General features: G+C 54.7%; 4 protein-coding genes across 4 annotated transcripts; 3 read left to right on the forward strand and 1 right to left on the reverse strand.

Moving 5' to 3' along the window:
• Nucleotides 1-1191: 1191 nt before the first annotated feature.
• On the forward strand, nt 1192-5264 carry HRG_09835 (PIF1-like helicase domain-containing protein; the record flags this gene model as incomplete). The annotated part of the gene is made up of 8 exons (XM_044868306.1): nt 1192-1584; nt 1814-2746; nt 2800-2918; nt 2970-3427; nt 3477-4500; nt 4590-4893; nt 5023-5163; nt 5226-5264. The coding sequence occupies 8 exons, from the start codon at nt 1192-1194 to the stop codon at nt 5262-5264; spliced, it is 3411 nt and encodes a 1136-aa protein (XP_044716887.1).
• A 2944-nt stretch (nt 5265-8208) lies between these two features.
• On the forward strand, nt 8209-12738 carry HRG_09836 (PIF1-like helicase domain-containing protein; the record flags this gene model as incomplete). Its single annotated transcript, XM_044868307.1, has 4 exons — nt 8209-8312; nt 8667-10364; nt 10416-12345; nt 12475-12738. 4 exons carry the CDS (start codon nt 8209-8211, stop codon nt 12736-12738), a joined length of 3996 nt encoding a protein of 1331 aa, XP_044716888.1.
• Nucleotides 12739-13569: 831 nt separating this feature from the next.
• On the reverse strand, nt 13570-15468 carry HRG_09837 (cytochrome p450 domain-containing protein; the record flags this gene model as incomplete). Its single annotated transcript, XM_044868308.1, has 6 exons — nt 13570-13620; nt 13927-14280; nt 14343-14420; nt 14522-14811; nt 15073-15310; nt 15367-15468. The coding sequence occupies 6 exons, from the start codon at nt 15466-15468 to the stop codon at nt 13570-13572; spliced, it is 1113 nt and encodes a 370-aa protein (XP_044716889.1).
• A 1799-nt stretch (nt 15469-17267) lies between these two features.
• Nucleotides 17268-18372, forward strand: HRG_09838 (ent-kaur-16-ene synthase; the record flags this gene model as incomplete). The annotated part of the gene is made up of 5 exons (XM_044868309.1): nt 17268-17573; nt 17628-17748; nt 17812-18101; nt 18156-18245; nt 18319-18372. The coding sequence occupies 5 exons, from the start codon at nt 17268-17270 to the stop codon at nt 18370-18372; spliced, it is 861 nt and encodes a 286-aa protein (XP_044716890.1).
• Nucleotides 18373-21064: the final 2692 nt, after the last annotated feature.

The raw sequence follows: 21064 nt of genomic DNA on the forward strand, positions 1-21064 counted from the left end.
GCTGTCGTCGCCCTGGCCTAGCATTAGCACCGCCTCCTCTTCCGTCGGCACGCCGTCCCTCCACTTATGCTCGGAGAGGAAGACGCGCGCCGCCGTCCGCCGCCTCTCCGGAACGCGAGCGCCGCCTCTAGCGCCCTTTGGCTATATCACCAAGTTCACGGTCGACAACAAGACCCGTTCCGGAATCAGCTACCGCAAGCACGTGAAAGGACATATCGTCGTCTTTCCGAACAAGGTGGACGATCTTGTTACCACCGTTCTTCCCCATCCCTTGCTGCAGACCATTGAGAATATCCACGTCTCTTGGAGCGGTTCGGCTAAGCCTGGCTCCGCAGACGTCAGACACCTGCTTCAGGTGCGCAAATCTCGAGTGGCGGCCGCCCTGGCGTGGCTGCAAAGGAACAACCCACTTTACGAGAATATCGCAATCGACCAGGCAGAGATGGATGGCTGGCGGTATGCCGACGGCTCCACTGTTCCGACCGTCATCATGGACCGCATGCAGAGAGGAACCGTCGACCGTTGAGAGGACTCAAACTGACCACATAGTCCCGGACACTGATCGAGGCTTGGAGGAAAACAGTTTCAGAAGCATCGATGAAATTGTGAGCTCGATCGATGGCACCTTCGTCGACGAGTCTCGCGACTTGGACTGTACTCTATCGACTGAGCAGACTCGACCCTCTCCTGGTGAGCTGGCGACTCTTGTCCCCGACTCGGCTGCCATCGGCCAGGAAGTGGAAACCATATGTGAGACGTCTGCATCCGCCATGTTCCTCTTGATGGACCGGCTGCCTTTGCGGATACCGATAAGCTGTCGTTTGTGGCGGGCATGGCCAACGCCAATCCGGATCCACGTGGCCGCTCTATACCATGCGTTATGCAGGTCCAAACTACGGGAGATCAGCCGTTTGTCCGAGTAGAACGTGGTGCGGACTTTGCAGACAACCTGCACGAAGATTTCTTCCTCGAACATTTCCCAAGCTTTTCCGTGGGAAGGGCGGCCCGAAATCGAAGGGCGACTCGAGTCGTAGCCGACAAAGCGACGCTGCCGACCGTCGTCCGAATCACTCGCTTAGCTACTGGGCCAGATACGTATTGCAACGGCATGGAGGCCGATTCGCCACCCATCCTGTCTTTTGTTTCTTAGTATTCAACACCCTCCTTCGCTCCTCTAACCGCCGCATCAGCATGGTCCGTGTCGCTAAAGATTCCTTCCACAGGCTCGAGCAAGCGTATGCGAACTTGAACGAGGACCGACTGAAGAGAGCCGAGGCGGAGATGCGGGAGACAAGGACCACGTCGGACCCTGACATATCGGTCTTGCTTCGCGAGCTGTCGATTTTTGGCCACGCACAGCCGCTCTCGAACGAATCCCGTTTGCTTATGCGGAGGAAGATACAAGCTGTTAACATTTGGGCCGGTATGCCTGCAGTTTGGATTACCATCAGTCCCAACGACATTAATAATCCGATAAAGATGAAGCTTGCCATTCATAGGCTGCACGATTATGACTCTGCAAAGGAGCTTTTGGCCGATCTCCGTGAAAAGTACGACAGAATCGCCCTCAGCACCATGGATCCGGTCAGCTCGGCCATCTTCTTCCACCGAGAAATATCCTATTCTTTGACAAATACGTGAATACAGGCCGGGAATCGATCTTTGGGAAGATTAGCCACTACTACGCGACGGTGGAGACGAATGAGCGAGGCAGCCTCCACTTGCATGGACTCCTCTGGCTGGAGGGCAACATGCGGTTACCGAACCTGATGGACGACATGGCCAATCCGCGGAAGAAGCATACCGTGCCCAGGTGATCCGGTATGTGGACTCTGTCTTTCATGAGTGTTTAGACGAAGATGCCGGAAAAGCCGTGCGACAACAGAGGAAGCCCATCGATCCCGTGGAGGAGGTCATGACCAGCACCTCGGCTCTCACTGCGGCCTTCGAAGACGAATCCAACTTCATCGCGTACTGTTGCCAAGTGCACTCCCACACGTACACCTGCCTCAAGTATTCTCTGAAGGGTGTCATCGAACAGGGGGCAGATCAACAGAGACGGACAGCCTGCCGCTTCAAGGCACCGTGGAAGATCGTCGAGGAGACAGGGTTCACAGAGGATGGTCTGCTTCAGATCCGGCGCAATCACCCGCTCGTCAACCGGTATAACAAGTCATTGGCGGTCGGCCTTCGCCACAATCACGACGTCTCGATGATCTTGACCAAAACCAAGGGCCTGGCCATGGTGTACTACATCACGAACTACGCCACCAAACTGGATACGCCGATGTGGAGGCGCATTGCTCTCGCCACCGAGGTTGCCCGCCAACTCCGCGAAGCCGGTCGTCCGACGTCTCGCGCACCAGATCCCGCCCTGCCCGACAACAGGCAGCAGGCAGTGTTGAACGAGAGCCGTCAATTCCTGATGAGAACGGCAAATCGGATCTTCTCCGAGCGACAACTCTCGGCCGTAGAGGTCTGTTACCACCTCCTTGGATATGATACCGACTTTACCAACGTGCCGCATTGGTCTTTCCTGAACCTGACGGCGCTCTATTGGGCAATCTTTCGCCTATGGTCACATCTCCGCCATCAGGCCGGCGAGCTGACGGACGCTGAACAGCCCGCGGAGACAATCCGTCTGAGGCAAGGAGGGCGAACCCTTCTATACCTAGACGCGTATGCGTACCGCGGCCATGTTCTACGAGACTTATGCCTGTATGACTACATGTCAATGATTCATTTGGTGCGTCGAAAAGGTCGGAGTGAAGACGACTCTCATATTTTCTCGATGGCCAGGATTCCGACTGTGACGACTGGATCCAAAAGCTTCGACGGCCCGACCAGTACGCCATCCCGATCTTCCAAGGATACATCAGCGACGACCATGAGGACGATCACCCAGTCTATATTAAGCGGTACGCTCTAATCCCCGGGACCGTTTTGGCTCCATCTGACACTGTGTGTAGAAACTCTGTCCTACATTTGGCGTTATTTGTCCCTTGGGAAAACTTCATTTCTGAGAGCCAAGGCGACATAACCGACATATGGACGACGCATCGATCGGGGCTTTGTCCCCGCCTCCGTTTCCATGTCTCCAACATTGGTCTTTTGAGAAAATCTGCCGAAGACGCGCGCAAGGACGCGAAGCTCTGGGCCAGTCGGTCGGAGGGCGACGACACAATTGACGTCGAGTACCCACTTGACGACGGCCGCGATGAAGAAGAGCCTCCAGCGCTGGCTCATCGTCAGGCCTACAAAGCTCTGCTCCAGATTTTGCGAAATGCCGTGCAGGATACGGACGCCACAAAAGACTCACCCGTCCTTGGAGGTCTAATACACGATCTGTGCGAAGAGAACCCGGCTGAAGAAGAGCAACCTTTTGTCCAACGTCAAGAGGATCTGTACCGGAATATGCCCGATCAAGGTGACGCCTTGTGTCAATTCCCCCATATCTCGAGACGATGTCCAAGCAGCGGCCAAGGCCCAACAACTATTGCATCTTCGGATGCTGGACGATATTGAGGGTGGTTCTCAGGGCACCGTACTATCCACGAATGGCGCCGACATTGACGATACCCTTGCTCGCTACGGCGATATGGAGTCCGCCGCTGCGCTCCCGGGCAGTGACCTCAATGAACAAGGCCCTCGGATGCTTGTCGACGTCAGTCCGGTCACTAGCTTCGTGGAGATGGGACACACCACCGCGGCCAGCTTTACACTGAACTATCTACAGACCATGGCCCTTCAACTCGTTTGCCTATTTCTGGACAGGTATACGGCCAATCCGGACTCAGCGGGTCAGCATCTTCAATACACCGGCGGGCCGGGTGGCACGGGAAAGTCGAGGATTATCGATGCCCTGAAGGGCGTGTTCGCGGCGAGGAACCAGCCGCATCTTCTGCAGATAACCGGCACGTCGGGCAGTTCGGCGGCCCATATTGGCGGCACGACCATCCACTCGGCCTGTGGGTTAGATTCCCATCGCGATCCAAACAAACCGCCTCCCCCCTTCTCGGAGGCGAAGAAGTGGATCTGGAAACAGAAGCTGGTACTCGTGATTGACGAGGTCAGCATGCTGGGAGGAGCCACTCTGCACAACGTCAGTCGTCACCTGCAGGCACTCCGTGACTGTCCGGACGAACCGTTTGGCGGCATGCCCGTCGTCCTACTGATGGGAGACTTCTACCAGTTCGCCCCCGTGCGGGAAACAAGCCTACTGATCATCAGACCGCCGGACCGAACAGAGACCCCCCTGCGACAGGCGACCATCTCTCACCACAGCGGCTGCAGATTGTGGCATCTGTTCAAAACCGTGGTGCTCCTCGAAGACCAAGTCCGCGCACGCAACGATCCCCAACTCCGTGCACTCCTGGATCGAGTTCGTAACGGGCGCCAGACCCATCAAGATCTGAGCTTGCTCAACGCCAACATTGTAGGACGCTCGCAAATCACCTTCCACGATGGTTTGCGCGCTATAACGCCGCTGAACCGCACCCGGTGGGCCTCAACATGGAAGCTGTTGTGGGCTGGGCGCGCTTCAACAAGCGGCACATCCGTATCTTTGTCTCGACTCACACCTGGCGTAGCGGCGCGCTTTCTCCAGACATCGTAGCGCGAACCGTCGGACAAGGCGACGACTCTGCCTGCAAAGTCCCCGGCGTCTTCTTCTACGCCCAGGGCATGCCCGTGGTTGTCAACAAGAACGTCTACACTGGCCTGAAGGTTGTGAATGGGGCCGACTTTGCTGCCGTGGACGTAGTACTCGATCCCAATCACCCGGGATACTGCTTGGCCAATGACGTGACCATCCACTTCGGGCCACCACTCGGCATTCTTCTGCAGTCCGAGGAGACGAATGCCTTGGCGATACCGTCCCTCCCTGTGGGGACGGTACTCATCCGCCCGATGTCACATATACTTGACTCGACTAACTCTCACTTCAAGTTCTTGTCCGCAAGATGCACGCGACGTGGACTGCCCGTTGTACCAGCGTTCGTTCTCACTGATTACAAAGCCCAGGGTAAAACGTTTGTAGAAGTACTCTTGGAGCTGCGTGGAAATCGTCTGACCAATGGCGAACCCTCCAAATGCGATTTCACGAGCCTCTATGTTCAACTGTCCAGGTGTACTACGCTCCATGGCATCAAACTCCTCAGTCCCGTGAGATACCAGGATTTTATTGACAATACGCTAGATCGAGCCATGCTTGATGGAATGCGCAGACTCACAAACTTGGCGGCGCAAACGAGACGGGCATATGAGGGTGGCGATTTAGAAAAGCAGTGACACTGGTCAATCCGATCGTCCACATGTACGCCTTTTCGTGCGTGGAAGAGTCACACCTGATAAGGTGACCGGGCCGCACGCCAATCATCCGGATCTCGCTCCCCTCCCTTCCCAGGACGTAAGCGCTTTTGCTCCTCACAATAATTTACCCACCATTTCTCGAACGCCTGGCGGCTGTAAAGCCATCTCGGCGGCCCTTCTCCTTCCCCGAACAGGTCGAGGATATGGTCGCAGAACATCCACACTCCTTCAAGATGCTGCGGATAAAATGGCCTCCTGTCCTTGCGCGCGACCACGACGGTGCCAACTTGTGACTGCCATTCTGGAGGTGCAAACCCGGAGTCGGCATCAATATTGAGGTACGTAGCAATCTGGTTGTCGAGGTCTGCCTCGTTGACGGACTGAGTCCCCGTCCGATAGAGGACCAGCGGGACCTCGATGAGCGCTGGGACGGAGGGCACCGACTGCGAAAACATATCATGATTCGCAGGGATTGTAGTGGCAGACCAGAGGGGAAACTTGCGTTTCTCGGCCTCGCATCGGACAATGACAGCTTCGACATGCCCCGACTTGCTGTGCGTTTCCCTCAAACCTGACGTACCCATCGGCGGCGAGGCATGCGTGGCCGGCGGGGGGGGGTTGCCGCTGGCGCTTGCTGGGGCGATGTCTCTGGCTCCGAATCGGTGCCGATGTTGTCCCACTTTGAGTAATCAATCGGAGGCATTGGGTCGATTCTTGAAAAATTGTTACCCTTCACTGCATAATTCGCAACGGTTCGGACTCCTTCGACCTTCAAGATGATGGCTCCTGAAAAGGCTCCATTACGTCCTTACCCCGCCCTAAGCCTATCGTGTTGTGGCGGGGTAAAACGGCGTCCAAGCCACACTATCGGGAGCAAGCCTCATCTTTCCTTTCAACAGACTTGTCAGTGTCAAACCAAACCGAATGCTTCAGTCCCGTTCCTCAAGGCATTGGCGGACCCTGCAAGGGCCGGTCTCCTGTGGGAGACCTCGTTACGATACATATGGTCTCGTGCACGTGCCTTGAGGAACGAGGAACGACGTGACGAAAGGATCTTTCTTCCGCCTCTTTCCCCCGCAAACCTTCCACCCCCCCTACGCACGGACCGCATGCCGCTCCGTGCCCACCAGCCACTTTCACCGCCACCTGCGGCCCGCTCCGGGCCCACCTTCTTCCTGCTGCCCGCTCCGGTCCATATCTTCCTCGCCGGATTCTTACTCCCGGCCGGCCGCCGGTAACTGCTCCTTTTTGTCCCCGTGCACGATGCCGCGAGAACAGCCAGTCACGGTTTCGCCCGAAGAGGTTCGGCGCACCTTGGGGGATCTTGAATCGCACAGGTCCCGTCGGCGCCGTTCACCGCTTGTCAGAGTTCCCCACGACGAGATCCTCCGCGTCTTGCAAGATATCGACCGCCAGCGCGCTGAAGACCGAGCCCGCCACCGTGAAGCTCAATACAAATATACCGCTCAAGCGCAACCGCCAACTAATCCATCCCCGAGACGACTCGGAGAAGAGCAAGCACCTTCCACTCCACCCCGAACGCAGCCAAGGCGCCCCCCTAAAAGACACACGCAGCCGCCGCCCACTCCATCACCGAAACGACCTAGAGAAGAGCAAGCACCTCCTACTCCGCCTCCGACGCAGCCAAGGCGGTCCCTCGAAAGGCACCCGCAGCAACCAGCCTCCCCGTCGCCGAGTAGACCTAGAGCGGAGCAAACGGTTCGTTCTCCGCCGCCCACGCGGCCTAGGCGCTCCCCCACGAGGCCCCGACCTACGCGAGAATCCGTTCAAGATCAACGAGACTCTGTCAGGTCTACTCTATATCACTATGACGCCTGTTTCCGCGCCAAAGAGCAGGCGTCATCAACAAGATCCTGGTGCGACGAAGTTCCACTTGCCCTTCAGGTAGCGGCTACCAAATCGTTCTACCAAGCGTTCACGGACGAGAGGACGTTGCCGATTTCCCTGCGTCTTCTGCTACAGGAAGACCCGCCTTGCGAGCTCTCGATCATGCCGTGGAGGGTCGATTGTCGCCCTCCTGCTGCAGGCGACCAGGACTATCCAGACGTGTGACGCTTGCCTTCCGCCGCACGAGCGCGCAGGAGTTGACGTTTGCCGCGAGTGTCGCGTCAGCTTCGACCGTGGACGCCTGCCCAAGGCCTGCTCGGTCAACAACATGGCCATCGGTTGTGAGCATCGGTACCCCGACGAGCTTGATGACCTCTCTCCCGTCGAAGAGAGACTGATTGCCCTGCATGCGCCTTTTGGCTATATCACCAAGTTCACGGTCGACAACAAGACCCGTTCGGGAATCAGTTACCGCAAGCACGTGAAGGGACATATCGTCGTCTTTCCGAACAAGGTTGACGATCTGGTGGCCACGGTTCTACCTCATCCCTTGCTGCAGGCCATTGAGAACATCCACGTCTCTTGGAGCGGTTCGGGTAAGCCTGGCTCCGCAGACGTCAGACACCTGCTTCAGGTGCGCAAATATCGAGTGGCAGCTGCCCTGGCATGGCTGCAAAGGAACAACCCGCTCTACGAGGATACCGCAATTAACCAAGCAGAGATGGACGGCTGGCAGTATGCCGACGGCTCCACTGTTCCGACCGTCATCATGGACCGCATGCGAAGGGAGGAACCGTCGACCGTTGAGAAGACACAAACGGACCACATAGTCCCGGACACTGATCGAGGCTTGGAGGAAACAACTTCAGAAGCATCGATGAACTGGTGAACTCGATTAATCCCACTCTTGCGGCTGAATCTTGCGATTTAGACTGTACTCTGTCCACTGAGCAGACTCAACCATCCCCTGGTGAGCCGGCGACTCTTGTCCCCGACTCGGCTGTCATCGGCCTGGAAGTTGACACCGTCTGTGAGACGTCTACGTCCGGCATGTTTCCCCTCGACGGACCGGCTGCCTTCGCGGATACCGATAAGCTGTCGTTTCTGGCTGATATCGTCAACGCCAATCCGGTTCGACATGGCAACTCTGTGCCGTGCGTTATGCAGGTCCAAACTACGGGAGATCAGCCATTTGTCCGAGTAGAGCGTGGTGCGGATTTCGCAGACAACCTACACGAAGATTTCTTCCCTCGAACATTTCCGAAGCTTTTTCCGTGGGGAAGGGGCGGCCCGAAATCGAAGTGCGACTCGAGTCACAGCCGACAAAGCGATGCTGTCGACCGTCACCCGAATCACTCTCTTAATTACTGGGCCAGATACGTATTGCAACGGCATGGAGGCCGATTCGCCACCCATCCTGTCTTTTGTTTCTTAGTATTCAACACCCTCCTTCGCTCCTCCAACCGCCGCATCAGCATGGCCCGTGTCGCTAAAGATTCCTTCCACAGACTTGAGCAAGCCTATGCGAACTTGACCGAGGACCGACTGAAGAGAGCCGAGGCGGAGATGCGGGAGACGAGGACTACGTCGGACCCCGACGTGTCGGTCTTGCTTCGCGAGCTGTCGATTTTTGGCCATGCACAGCCGCTCTCGAACGAATCCCGTTTGCTTATGCGGAGGAAGATACAAGCTCTGGACATCCGCGCCGGTATGCCTGCAATCTGGATTACCATCAATCCTAACGACATTAATAATCCGGTAAAGCTGAGGCTTGCCATTCATAGGCTCCACGATTATGAGTCTGCAAAGGAACTTTTGGCCGATCTCCGTGAAAGGTACGATAGAATCGCCCTCAGCACCATGGATCCGGTCAGCTCGGCCATTTTCTTCCACCGAGAAATATCCCTATTCTTTGACAAATACGTGAACACAGGCCAGGAATCGATCTTCGGGAAGATCAGCCACTACTACGCCACGGTGGAAACGAACGAGCGAGGCAGCCTCCACTTGCATGGACTCCTCTGGCTGGACGGCAACATGCGACTGCCGAACCTGATGGACGACATGGCCAACCCCGCGGAAGAAGCATATCGTGCCCAAGTGATCCGATACGTAGACTCTGTCTTTCACGAGTGTCTAGATGAAGATGCCGGAAAAGCCGTGCGACAACAGAGGAAGCCCATCCATCCTGTGGGGGAGGTCATGACCAGCACCTCGGCTCTCACTGCGGCCTTCGAAGACGAATCCAACTTCGTCGCGTACTGTTGCCAAGTGCACTCCCACACGTACACCTGCCTCAAGTATTCTCTGAAGGGGGTTGCCGAACAGGGTGCGGATCCACAGGGACGGACGGCCTGCCGCTTCAAAGCACCGTGGAAGATCGTCGAGGAGACAGGGTTCACAGAGGATGGCTTGCTTCAGATCCGGCGCAACCATCCGCTCGTCAACCGGTACAACAAGTCACTGGCGGTCGGCCTTCGTCATAATCACGACGTCTCGATGATCTTGACCAAAACCAAGGGCCTGGCCATGGTGTACTACATCACGAACTACGCCACCAAACTGGATACGCCGATGTGGAAGCGCATTGCTCTCGCCGCCGAGGTTGCCCGCCAACTCCGCGAAGCCGGTCGTCCGACGTCTCGCGCACCAGATCCCGCCCTGCCCGACAACAGGCAGCAGGCAGTGTTGAACGAAAGCCGTCAATTCCTGATGAGAACGGCAAATCGGATCTTCTCCGAGCGACAACTCTCGGCCGTAGAGGTCTGTTACCACCTCCTTGGATATGATACCGACTTTACCAACGTGCCGCATTGGTCCTTTCTGAACTTGACGGCCCTCTACTGGACAATCTTTCGGCTATGGGCACATCTCCGCCATCAGGCCGGCGAGCTGACGGACGCCGAACACCCCCCCGAGACAATCCCTCTGAGGCAAGGAGGGCGAACCCTTCTATGCCTAGAAGCGTACGCCTACCGCGGTCATGTTCTACAAGACTTATGTCTGTATGACTACATGTCAATGATTCACTTGTTGCGTCGAAATGGTCGGAGTGAAGATGAGTCTCACATTTTTCTCGATGGGCAGGATTCCGACTGTGACGGCTGGATGCAAAAGCTTCGACGGCCCGACCAGTACGCCGTCCCGATCTTCCAAGGATACATCAGCGACGACCATGAGGACGATCACCCAGTCTATATTAAGCGGTACGCTCTAATCCCCGGGACCGTTTTGGCTCCATCTGACACTGTGTGTAGAAACTCTGTCCTACATTTGGCGTTATTCGTCCCTTGGGAAAACTTCATTTCTGAGAGCCTAGGTGATATAACCGAAATATGGACGAGGCATCGAGCGGGCCTTTGTCCCCGTCTCCGTTTCTACGTCTCTAACATTTGTCTTTTGAGAAAGTCTGCCGAGGACGCGCGTAAGGACGCGAAGCTCTGGGCCAGTCGATCGGAGGGCGACGACACAATTGACGTTGAGTACCCACTTGACGATGGCCGATACGAAGAAGAGCCTCCGGCGATGGCTCATCGTCAGGCCTACAGAGCTCTACTCCAGATTTTGCGAAATGCCGTCCAGGACACGGACGCCACAAAAGACTCACCCGTCCTTGGAGGTTTAATACGCGATCTGTGCGAAGAGAACCCGACTGAAGACGAGCAACCTTTTGTCCAACGTCAAGAGGATCTGTACCGGAATATAGCCCACGATCAAGGTGACGCCTTGTGCCAATTCCCATATCTCGAGACGATGTCAAGCAGCGGCCAAGGCCCAACAACTATTGCATCTTCGGATGCTAGACGACATGAGGGTGGTTCTCAGGGGACCATGCTTTCCACGGATGGCGCCGACATCGACGATGCCCTAGCTCGCTACGGCGATATAGAGTCCGCCGCTGCGCTCCCAGGCAGTGACCTCAATGAACAAGGCCCTCGGATGCTTGTCGACGTCAGTCCGGTGACTAGCTTCGTGGAGATGGGGCACACCACCGCGGCCAACTTTACACTGAACTATCTACAGACCATGGCCCTTCAACTCGTTTGCATGTTTCTGGACAAATATGCGGCCAATCCGGACTCGGCGGGCCAGCATCTTCAATATACCGGCGGGCCGGGTGGCACGGGAAAGTCGAGGATCATCGATGTCCTGAAGGACGTGTTCGCGGCGAGAAACCAGCCACATCTTCTGCAGATAACCGGCACATCAGGCAGTTCGGCGGCCCAGATTGGCGGCACGACAATCCACTCGGCCTGTGGGTTAGATTCCCATCGCGATGCAAACAAACCGCCTCCCCCCTTCTCGGAGGCGAAGAAATGGATATGGAAACAGAAGCTAGTACTCGTGATTGACGAGGTCAGTATGCTAGGAGGAGCCACTCTGTACAACGTCAGCCGCCACCTGCAGGCACTCCGTGACTGTCCGGACGAGCCGTTTGGTGGGATGCCTGTCGTTCTACTGATGGGAGACTTCTACCAGTTCGCCCCCGTGCGGGAAACAAGCCTCCTGATCAACAGACCGCCGGACCGAACACAGACCCCCCTGCGACAAGCGACCATCTCTCACCACAGCGGCTGCAGATTGTGGCATATGTTCAAAACCGTGGTGCTCCTTGAAGACCAAGTCCGGGCCCGCAACGATCCCCAACTTCGCGCACTCCTGGATCGAGTCCGTAACGGGCGGCAGACACAGCAAGACCTCGACTTGCTCAATGCCAATATCGTAGGACGCTCCCAAATCACCTTCCATGATGGTTTGCGTGCTATAACGCCGCTGAACCGCACCCGCTGGGCCCTCAACATGGAAGCTGTCGTGGGCTGGGCGCGCTTCAACAAGCGGCATATCCGTATCTTTGTCTCGACTCACACCTGGCGCAACGGCACGCTTTCTCCAAACATCGTGGCGCGAACCATAGGACAAGGTGACGACTCCGCCTGCAAGGTCCCCGGCGTCTTCTTCTACGCTCAGGGCATGCCTGTTGTTGTGAACAAGAACAATAACATCTACACTGGCTTGAAAGTTGTGAATGGGGCAGACTTTACTGCCGTGGACGTAATACTCGATCCCAATCACCCAGGATACCACTTGGCGGATGACGTGACCATCCACTTCGGGCCACCGCTCGGGATTCTTCTGCAGTCCGAGGAGACGAAAGCCTTGGCGATACCGTCCCTCCCGGTGGGGACGGTACTCATCCGCCCCATGTCACATACACTTGATTCGACTAACTCTCACTTCAAATTCTTGTCGGCAAGATGCACGCGACGTGGATTGCCCGTCGTACCAGCGTTCGTTCTCACTGATTACAAAGCCCAGGGTAAAACGTTCGTCGAAGTACTGTTGGGGCTGCGTGGAAATCGTGTGACCAATGGTGAACCCTCCAAGTGCGATTTTACGAGCCTCTATGTGCAACTGTCCAGGTGCACCTCGCTTCGGGGCATCAAGCTTCTTGGTCCCGTGAGACACCATGATTTCATTGGCAATGGGCTGGATCAGGCCATACTTGATGGAATGCAGAGACTCAAGAACTTGGCCGCGGAAACGAGACGGTTATACGAGGACCAAGATTTCGAAAAGTAGTGGCAGTATACTAGGTAGCCATCCTGATAGTTTGACCTTCCGTATGTCGGGCCACGATCGGCCAGCTTCTACTCGATCTGCGGTGCTGTCGACCAATCAAGCCTATCCCTTCACCGACCAAGCACGGCTGCTGACATGTCCATCATGTGTGACTCCATTCCCTCTGCTTTACCCTGCTCCATTGCGACCATCATTTGCCTCATCGCCGTCCCACTTGTCCCGCCCGGAGCTCGACCATACACGGACTCAGCAAACATCCGAAGCTGCATCGGGAATCGTGAATCCCCATATTGCTCGATGATATCGCTCTTTTCCACCGCGCTTCGTAGGTCGTGCCATTGCGATGGGGTCATACCGAGTGTCTCACACTCTTTCTTCGTCATTGCATCCCACCATGGCGGCAGTAAACCGGGACAACGCTCGACGCGCTCCAGGAAGCGCTTGAAGCCACGCAGCCCGTTGCCGGCACCACCATATATGCTATCCGCGTCTGCTTCGCCTTCAATGTTGTACATGTCCTCAGCGCGCAGTCGGTAAGCGTCGATCAGCAACCCGTAGACATCTCTTTCCGATCGATCATGGAGCCAAGTGCGATTTTCAAGACGCGTGAAGGGCCGGGCGACGCCCTGTTCCAACCCCTTCGGAGGCGACAAATTTGCCGTTGTAGGCCCATCTTGAAACGATGTCGTGGCATCGGCCTGTTTGCCACAAACCTTCTTATGGACCTTCCAGTCTGCCTTCTGGCAATCCCTGGAGCAGTACGGCGTGGTGGAACATTTCGCGCACCTCTTGAGGGCGACTTCAGGCGGCGACTTCTTGCAGCTATTGCACTCAAGGGCCATGGTGACCTAATTCCCATGACCAAATCGTGAAGATTGCGTTCTGAAAAAAGGTCGAATCAGAAGATGGGGGGTAGCTTAGGCTTAAACGGGTAAGGTGCTGTAATGGGTTCAAGCAGCCGCACTCCCACCTCTCTTCTCCAACAGACTTGTCCAAGAACCAAACCGAATGCTCGCGCTCGGTTATGCCCAACTCTCGTCCCGTTCCTCAAGGCATTGGCGGACCCTGAAAGGGGCCGGTCTCCTGTATCGGCGCTGCGCCTTGACCAGCAAAAGACGTCAGAACAAAGATTGTCAAGGATCGCATCAAAGAAAAAAGGGTGTCTCGAGAATTGAAAGCCGGACTCACCCCTGCCGGCACAAACTTGCCGTCCACCATATCGCCAGGGGAGACTCGGGTAGCAGTCTCGGCCGCGGGCGGATACATTCGAAGTATTTCGTTGATACAGGCCTGCAGATACTCGAGCGAGCGGGTGCTGACCAAGTTGATGTCTTCTTCGGATGCGAAAGCGGCGCGAATCTCGTCGGCGAGCAGGGTGTAGGCCAGTGGGTTCCGCGACAGGTAAAAGCAAAATCCCGACAGAGCTGTCGCCGTTGTTTCACTGCCGGCGACGACAAGTGCATGCGTATTCACCAGGACCTCGCTCTCGCTCATGCCGTCGCCACCATCGCGAGTCTTCTTCATCATGTAGGCTATGATATCCTGGTGTTCACCGGGTGGTTTCGGGCCGTGCTCTAGGCGAGCCTTGGCCTTGTCTTTGGCACCGGATCGGGCCCCGAGTAATACTTTGCCAACGACCGCCGGCTGGATTTGCCGATGATCCAGCCGATGAGTGGGTAGTACTGAGAAAAGCGTAGAAGAAGTATGCCTTGAACGCCGCGAAAGATGGTCAGTACCCAGGGGTGGTATCCGTTGTTCTCCAGGAGAAAGAGTCGGAAAACACCAAGTCGCCAATGATGTCGAAAGTTGTAAAGTTCAGCCATTCGACAATGTTGATGCTTTGGCCCTCGTCGGCACGCCGAGAAAGGCGGTCGAGCATCATATCCACATACTTGATAATGACAGGTTCCTGCTGCGCCAGGGCAGCGTCGCTAAATGCATGGCCCAGCTGTCGGCGTTGTCGTCGGTGACCGTCACGAGAAGCGGAGACGAGAGCTTCGTGTTGTTCTATCGCACGGAGGATGAGCAAGTGGGCATAAAGATCAGGGACTGGAAGACTCTTGATTCTGCTATCTAAGGTGGGAAAGAGGCGAGATCTTTATAGACTGCCTGAATATGAGAATGGAAGGGAATGGTAGTGAATGGAAGCATCTGATCAGATCATCTGGAAGCCACCGATGCGTCGATGATGCCTCCTAGAAGTTTCTGTGGGGAAATGTGGAAACGGACTGTGCGAATAGGGGGTCAGACTGTTGGAGGCTGATATCCTATGTGTGACATGTTCTTTAAACACGGGGGGTGTTTTCTGGAATTCTGCTTTTCCGCCTGGTCGACGGCCATAAACCTCTGGCCATCCAATGGAGCCGTCCAAGGAGACGTGATTTGGTCCGATTCGCACCGCGGGGCCATACTTTTGATGCAGTTTGGCAACATGTCTCACCCAAGTTCCCTGGATGTAGTTGGAGTATGCAGCGGGTAACGATGTAAGAGACAGATGCAGCGGTCCAGGAAACTTGGAAAGTGGATGGAACCAAATACGATAGATGCCTTGCGCTACGCCGTAGGCAACGATCTAGATCGCTGTCAGAACACAGCCACGTCAAAGGAGGACTAACTTAGTGCAGTTACCAGCAAGAATAACAGGCCAAGAGTGTGCAAAAGGTTGCCATCGTACTGCCAAAGGCCCCGCCAGGAATCAAAGCCGATCTTGCTGAGGTCGGTAGAACTCATTGCCGAGGAAGTTGCAAAGAGTTGCTAATAAGCGGACAAGAAAACTGTTAGCTTTCGAGAGCCGAGTGACGAGACTCTCCGCTCCCCAAGGTGCGTCATGGCTTATATAGACTACCGTACAGGCCATCTCGCACGAGTCGAGCCCGGTACCCGCGGTGTGCAAGTGACGCGACATCATTGGGCGCAGGCCACCGTAGAAATTCAACAAATTCGTTTCACTTTTTAGCGCTTGGGCCGGGAGCTCCCACAGGTTTCAGCCCACCAAATTTGTATACGAAAGATACCTGGCCGTGCCGGCGTTGTGCGCTGAGTTGTCAGACTGGCAGAGGCGGGCCCGGCTAGATGTACATTCTGTATACAAATTTGGTGGCGCTGAGACCTGTGGGGAACCCCCCGGTCCAGGCGCTAAAAGTCGAACGAATTTGCTGAATTTCTACGGAGTACGTACGGTATGCGTGTTCCTCGTGTCTCAGGAAACGGGTCGAGAACTACCCGTAGTGGAACACGTGGACCAATGACGACTTGCAACCCCATGTTACCTATGCACAGACCAGAAACATCAAAAGCACCATTCATAAACAGGGAACATAAATCCATCACAGACGACTATGATGGCCGATCTTGAGGCACTTCTTAGCCGAGAATACGAATACTGGCACACCTTTCGTTGCACATCGCGCATAAGGCGGGGGTCACCGGGTGGAGAAACTGGAGATTTCATACCCACCAAGGCCACCATTGTCTCGCACTTGGGGTCATGCAGAACGAATCCGCTAGGATAAGGGAGCATGCCAGTGCCCACATGTGCACATGCATGCTATTCATACTCCGCGGGGGGTGGGTGCAAGTGCTGGCTCAGGGTTGGCGATATTTGGATCGTTAGCCGCTAATAACTCCATTCCCAGAGTACGACCAACCATATCTAAAACAAACAAACCGCTTACAAATACGCCGCTCCTGCATCTTAGATTCGTCAGTTTGGGGTTACATTCAAGCTCTTGCTCTTCCGTTGCCCAACATATTCACCTCCGACCCAGCACCTCACATAATACACACCCGGTGAAGCCGAGGCTGGAGTCTGACCAGTCTTTCACTTCAAGAGTCACGAACGCCCGAGGCCACAAGGCATCGCCGGTTATTGGATGCTCAGCTTCAAGTTGTCGAAGCATCTGAAGCGTTCCGACTGACTTCTTACTCCGCACGAGCAATCCAGTACGTGTACGTGTCGCCATGGTGCATATGGTAAAGCTAATCCAGAGTCATTTTAGAGACCTTCAAGATGAAACAAACAAGAGAAACGACTTGCGACCTCTTGGCTCAGCCGCCAGGTCACTCATAGCCAGGTGTTTCACCAGCTGCGACCGTCACTACGGTCTTAGCACGGCCAGCTGCCAAGTCTATGACACAGCTTGGGTAGCTATGGTCATGAAGATAACTGACAACGAGAAGCGGTGGCTCTTCCCCGAGAGCTTCTACTATTTGCTAGAAATACAGGCGGATGATGGCAGTTGGGGCTCTCCTCCTGCAACACAAACCGCAGGAATCCTGGATACCGCTTCGGCCCTGTTGGCTCTCCTCAAACATGTCAAAGAACCACTCCAAGTGAACAATGTGTCCCTTGGAGAGCTGAGGAAACGCATTGCAAGCGGCTCTAAATCACTTCAGAAACAATTGGAAGCATGGAACGACGTCTTGGAGGTTAATCACATTGGTGTTGAGATGATTGTTCCTCCTTGCTCAGTTATCTCGAGCAGGAAGACGCGCCGTTAAGTTTCGACTTCGCTTGCAAAGCGGTTCTCATGGCGATGAACAACGAAAAAATGTCCCGTTTCAAACCAGAGTCCTTGTACGAGCAGAAGCCATCGTCTGCGATTCACTCGCTCGAGGCCTTTGTCGGCAAGATCGACTTTGACCAGGTTTCCCATCACCTCTGGCAAGGTTCCATGATGGCTTCGCCCTCGTCTACTGCCGCCTATTTAATTCACGCATCACACTGGGACGAAGAAGCCGAAGTGTACCTACGCCACGTTATCAAGGCCGGTGCTGGGCATGGCAGCGGCGGAATCCCCGGAACATTTCCGATAACGCACTTTGAGTACAGTTGGGTAAGTCAATATTATCAACTTGCTGAGGTGGGAAGAGCTGACAGTTTGATCTAGGTTCTGGCGACACTACTTCGGAGCGGCTTTTCCAAGTTGGATCTAGAATGTGCGGAACTACAATGCATGGCAAATACCCTCCGCAAGGCCTTTGAAGAAGAAGATGGCATCATTGGGTTTGGTAAATCCCGTCCAACTTACCTACACTGGCAGCGTTACAAAATATGGTTGTGTGCTGACCTAGCAATAGCCCCGTGCGCCCCGGACGTGGATGATACAGCCAAAGGCCTTTTGGCTCTAAGCCTGCTGGATCACCAAGTTAGCCCGGATCGGATGATTGAGGTCTACGAAGGGCAGCATCATTTTATTACATTCGGCTCAGAACGGGATCCGAGTCTCACTTCCAACTGTCACGTTCTCGTCGCCCTTCTCCACCAGCCAGATGTTTCTTGTTTCCATTCGCAAATCTTAAAGACGACCAAATACATCTGTGGACACTGGTGGTCCAGTGATTGCCATGTGAAGGACAAATGGGTAAGTACATCCATTCCCGGGACTGGTCAGTTTATCTCTGACACTGGATCTCAGCACCTGAGCCACCTGTATCCGACCATGCTCTTAGCAGAAGCCTTTACACTGTTCCTTGAACTCCTAGACGGTGGTGCCCTTTCTGATATTGTCAGTCAGGAACTTCATTCGAGAGTTTGCATTTCCTTGTTTCAGGCTTGCTTCCGGACGCTGATTGAGCAAGAAGAGGACGGCTCTTGGGGCGGGCTCCCAGAGCAAACCTGTTATGCCATCCTGACGCTAGCCGAGGCCCGAAAGGTATTATTTTTCCGGGATCTGCTGGCCCAGATACAAGCTGCTATTGACCGTGGGGTTCTTTTTCTGGACTCCCGTGATTACCAGCGAATGGATCACGGTTGGGCCTCGAAAACAGCTTATCGAGTTGCTTTTGTCGCAGAAGCGTATGAGATTGCCGCTCTCAACGTTCCTCATGTGAAGCAGACCATTGGAGCTGTTGGCCATAGTCTCCCACCTGCTCTCACCGCGACAGAGCTGAATGGGTACACGAATCTGGTGCGCCAAACGCCACTATTTTCCAGGCTCCCGGACTGGGTACTCCGAGGGTCGCTGGTCGAATCAAGCCTTTTCATACCGCTTCTTCGAGCCCAACGACTCAAAGTGTTTGACAGAGACGAGATTCACATAGCGGAGGACAAGTATCTAAACATCATCCCTTTACGTGGATTGGTTGTAACAACAGGGTTCGTACTTTTGCGCCTACATCATTGCTCTACGACCTTATGCGGTTGTCTATGCTCGGCTTTCAGATCGACGAATTCATCGAGGCTGTCGCTTCGCCTGCTATCAAAGATGTCTCTATCCTACATGAACTAATCGATCAGATCATTGACGGCACGGTTCAACAGCAGAGCAGCGATCCATCCAATGACACGAATCGCTTCAAAAATGCTCAATCAACCCCCGGTGACCTTGTCGGAAGCAATTCGCTAGCGCCCCAGGAAGTCAGCGTTCCTTTGACTCGCTTCGTGGCATATGTTCTCAACCACGAGTTGGTTTTGACCAGCAGTGCTTGGGATCGCCAGAACTTGCATCATGAGCTGCGAGCTTTTCTGCATGCCCATGCAACCCAAGCTGAGGAAAATTCACGGTTTGAGCAGCAAGGGCTGCAGAACAACACTGTCTACACATCCGCCATGCGATCCTTTTTCAACTGGGTCCGCACAACAGGAGCAGATCATGTGGCGTGCGCATACTCATTCGCTTTCGCGTGTTGCCTCATCTCGTCCTCATTAGGCTCCGGCACAGAAGTGTTCCCCACTGTGACGGAGAAGTACATTGCAGCTGCAGCCGCTCGACATCTGACGACGATGTGCCGCATGTACAACGATTTCGGCTCTGTAGCTCGTGATACCGCAGAACACAACGTCAATTCTGTCCATTTCCCTGAATTTGGGCATTACTCATCCGTATCACCCGAGGAGCCAACGGAAAAGAAGCACGCTCTTGCTGTGTTGGCTGATTACGAACACGACTGTCTCATCCGTGCGCTTGATTTGCTTGAGCAACAGTCTCTGAGAACACAGCTTGGGCCGTGCGAATCCAGGGCTTTCAAGAAAAGGAAAATGAGTGTCATCAGATTGTTTTGTGACGTCACAGACATGTTTGACCAACTTTATGTTCAACGGGATCTTTCGAGCAAGATCAAAACCTAAGCTTGCGCATCAACCCTTGGAGTTATAACTAAAATACTACGTCACACCTTGCACTTTAGGGCTGTGGTGCAAGGCGTACAATCAGCCAAAGGCTGCGAGTCTGCGGACCAACAGGTCAAGCAGTCGCCGAAGGTTGAGCAGTCAAATTATCTACAACCATAAAACTATCCCGTGCATTATCTACGCCCTGGATCATTTTCGTAACAGTTCTTCATCGCGAGATTCGCGAGCTGCATCACGTGGAGTTATGCAGACCCGTGGTCTGTCTTGTAGGGGTTCTGTGCGAGAACCTGTTGTCTGCGAAGTTGCTGATATCTCATCTTCATCTTGGTGCCCTCTGGCGGAAACTCGTAAGTAGGTGATTGTGGTCGAACGGCGCATCGAGGAACGTCTTCACTCGCGACACGGCCACGTAGCTTAAACCGGTCTGAAAGTCACGGCAGGACAGGTCCGTAACGATCAAGTCCTCGGTGATGCTTTGTGACTTGTGCACGGTGATTACCTAGCATACGATCAGGGGAAACTGGGTGCGAGAGCAAAGATTGCCTCCGATGAGGAAGTCCCTCTCCACTGGGAGAATCGGCACAATTTTCCTGCCGTCGCTGGTGGTCAAGCCGTCGCGAATGGTCAAGACCACCGGTCCGCCGTACCTGTCAAACTCCATCATTATAACACAGCGCGGGTCTCGCGTCAGATCGGCCCCAGGTGCCCAGGCGATATCGTAGACCGTACCGCGAGCGCACTGCGGAGGCCAATTGGCTGCCAAAGGTTGGACGTTGTGACGGCCGGGCACCGTCACACCCCCTTGCATCATGACTCACATATTGTGGAGCCAACGGCCCACACTTACGGAAGACATAAGAGCAGGGTGGTTTTCCATATACCTAGTATTGCAAGGGTCTTTCCATACAAGGTACGAAGTACCTTCGTACGGAGGCAGTTTTCAAAAGTCGTTGCTGACGCTAAAATAACCCCTGTTGTTGGCAGGGCTCGAGCATGAGGCAAACTGGGAACGTCGTTCAACCGGTGTGTCGTATTATGCTATGAGGATTGTCTATCTACTTGGGGGGACTAAAATCCGTCCCGATTCCCGCGCATGTCAAGTCATGCACGGGGGGTGCGTTGAGTAGCAAAAAGTCCGTTGATTCGCAAAAAAAAAATAGTGACTTATAGTTTAGTGAGCGGTCCACACAAATTAAGGTACCCCCCTTTTCCTACATATCCGCGTTACAAGAAAAACAACCCCGCATTTAACGC

Source organism: Hirsutella rhossiliensis (assembly GCF_020360975.1).
Source record: "Hirsutella rhossiliensis strain HR02 chromosome Unknown scaffold00013, whole genome shotgun sequence".
Lineage (NCBI taxonomy): Eukaryota > Fungi > Ascomycota > Sordariomycetes > Hypocreales > Ophiocordycipitaceae > Hirsutella > Hirsutella rhossiliensis.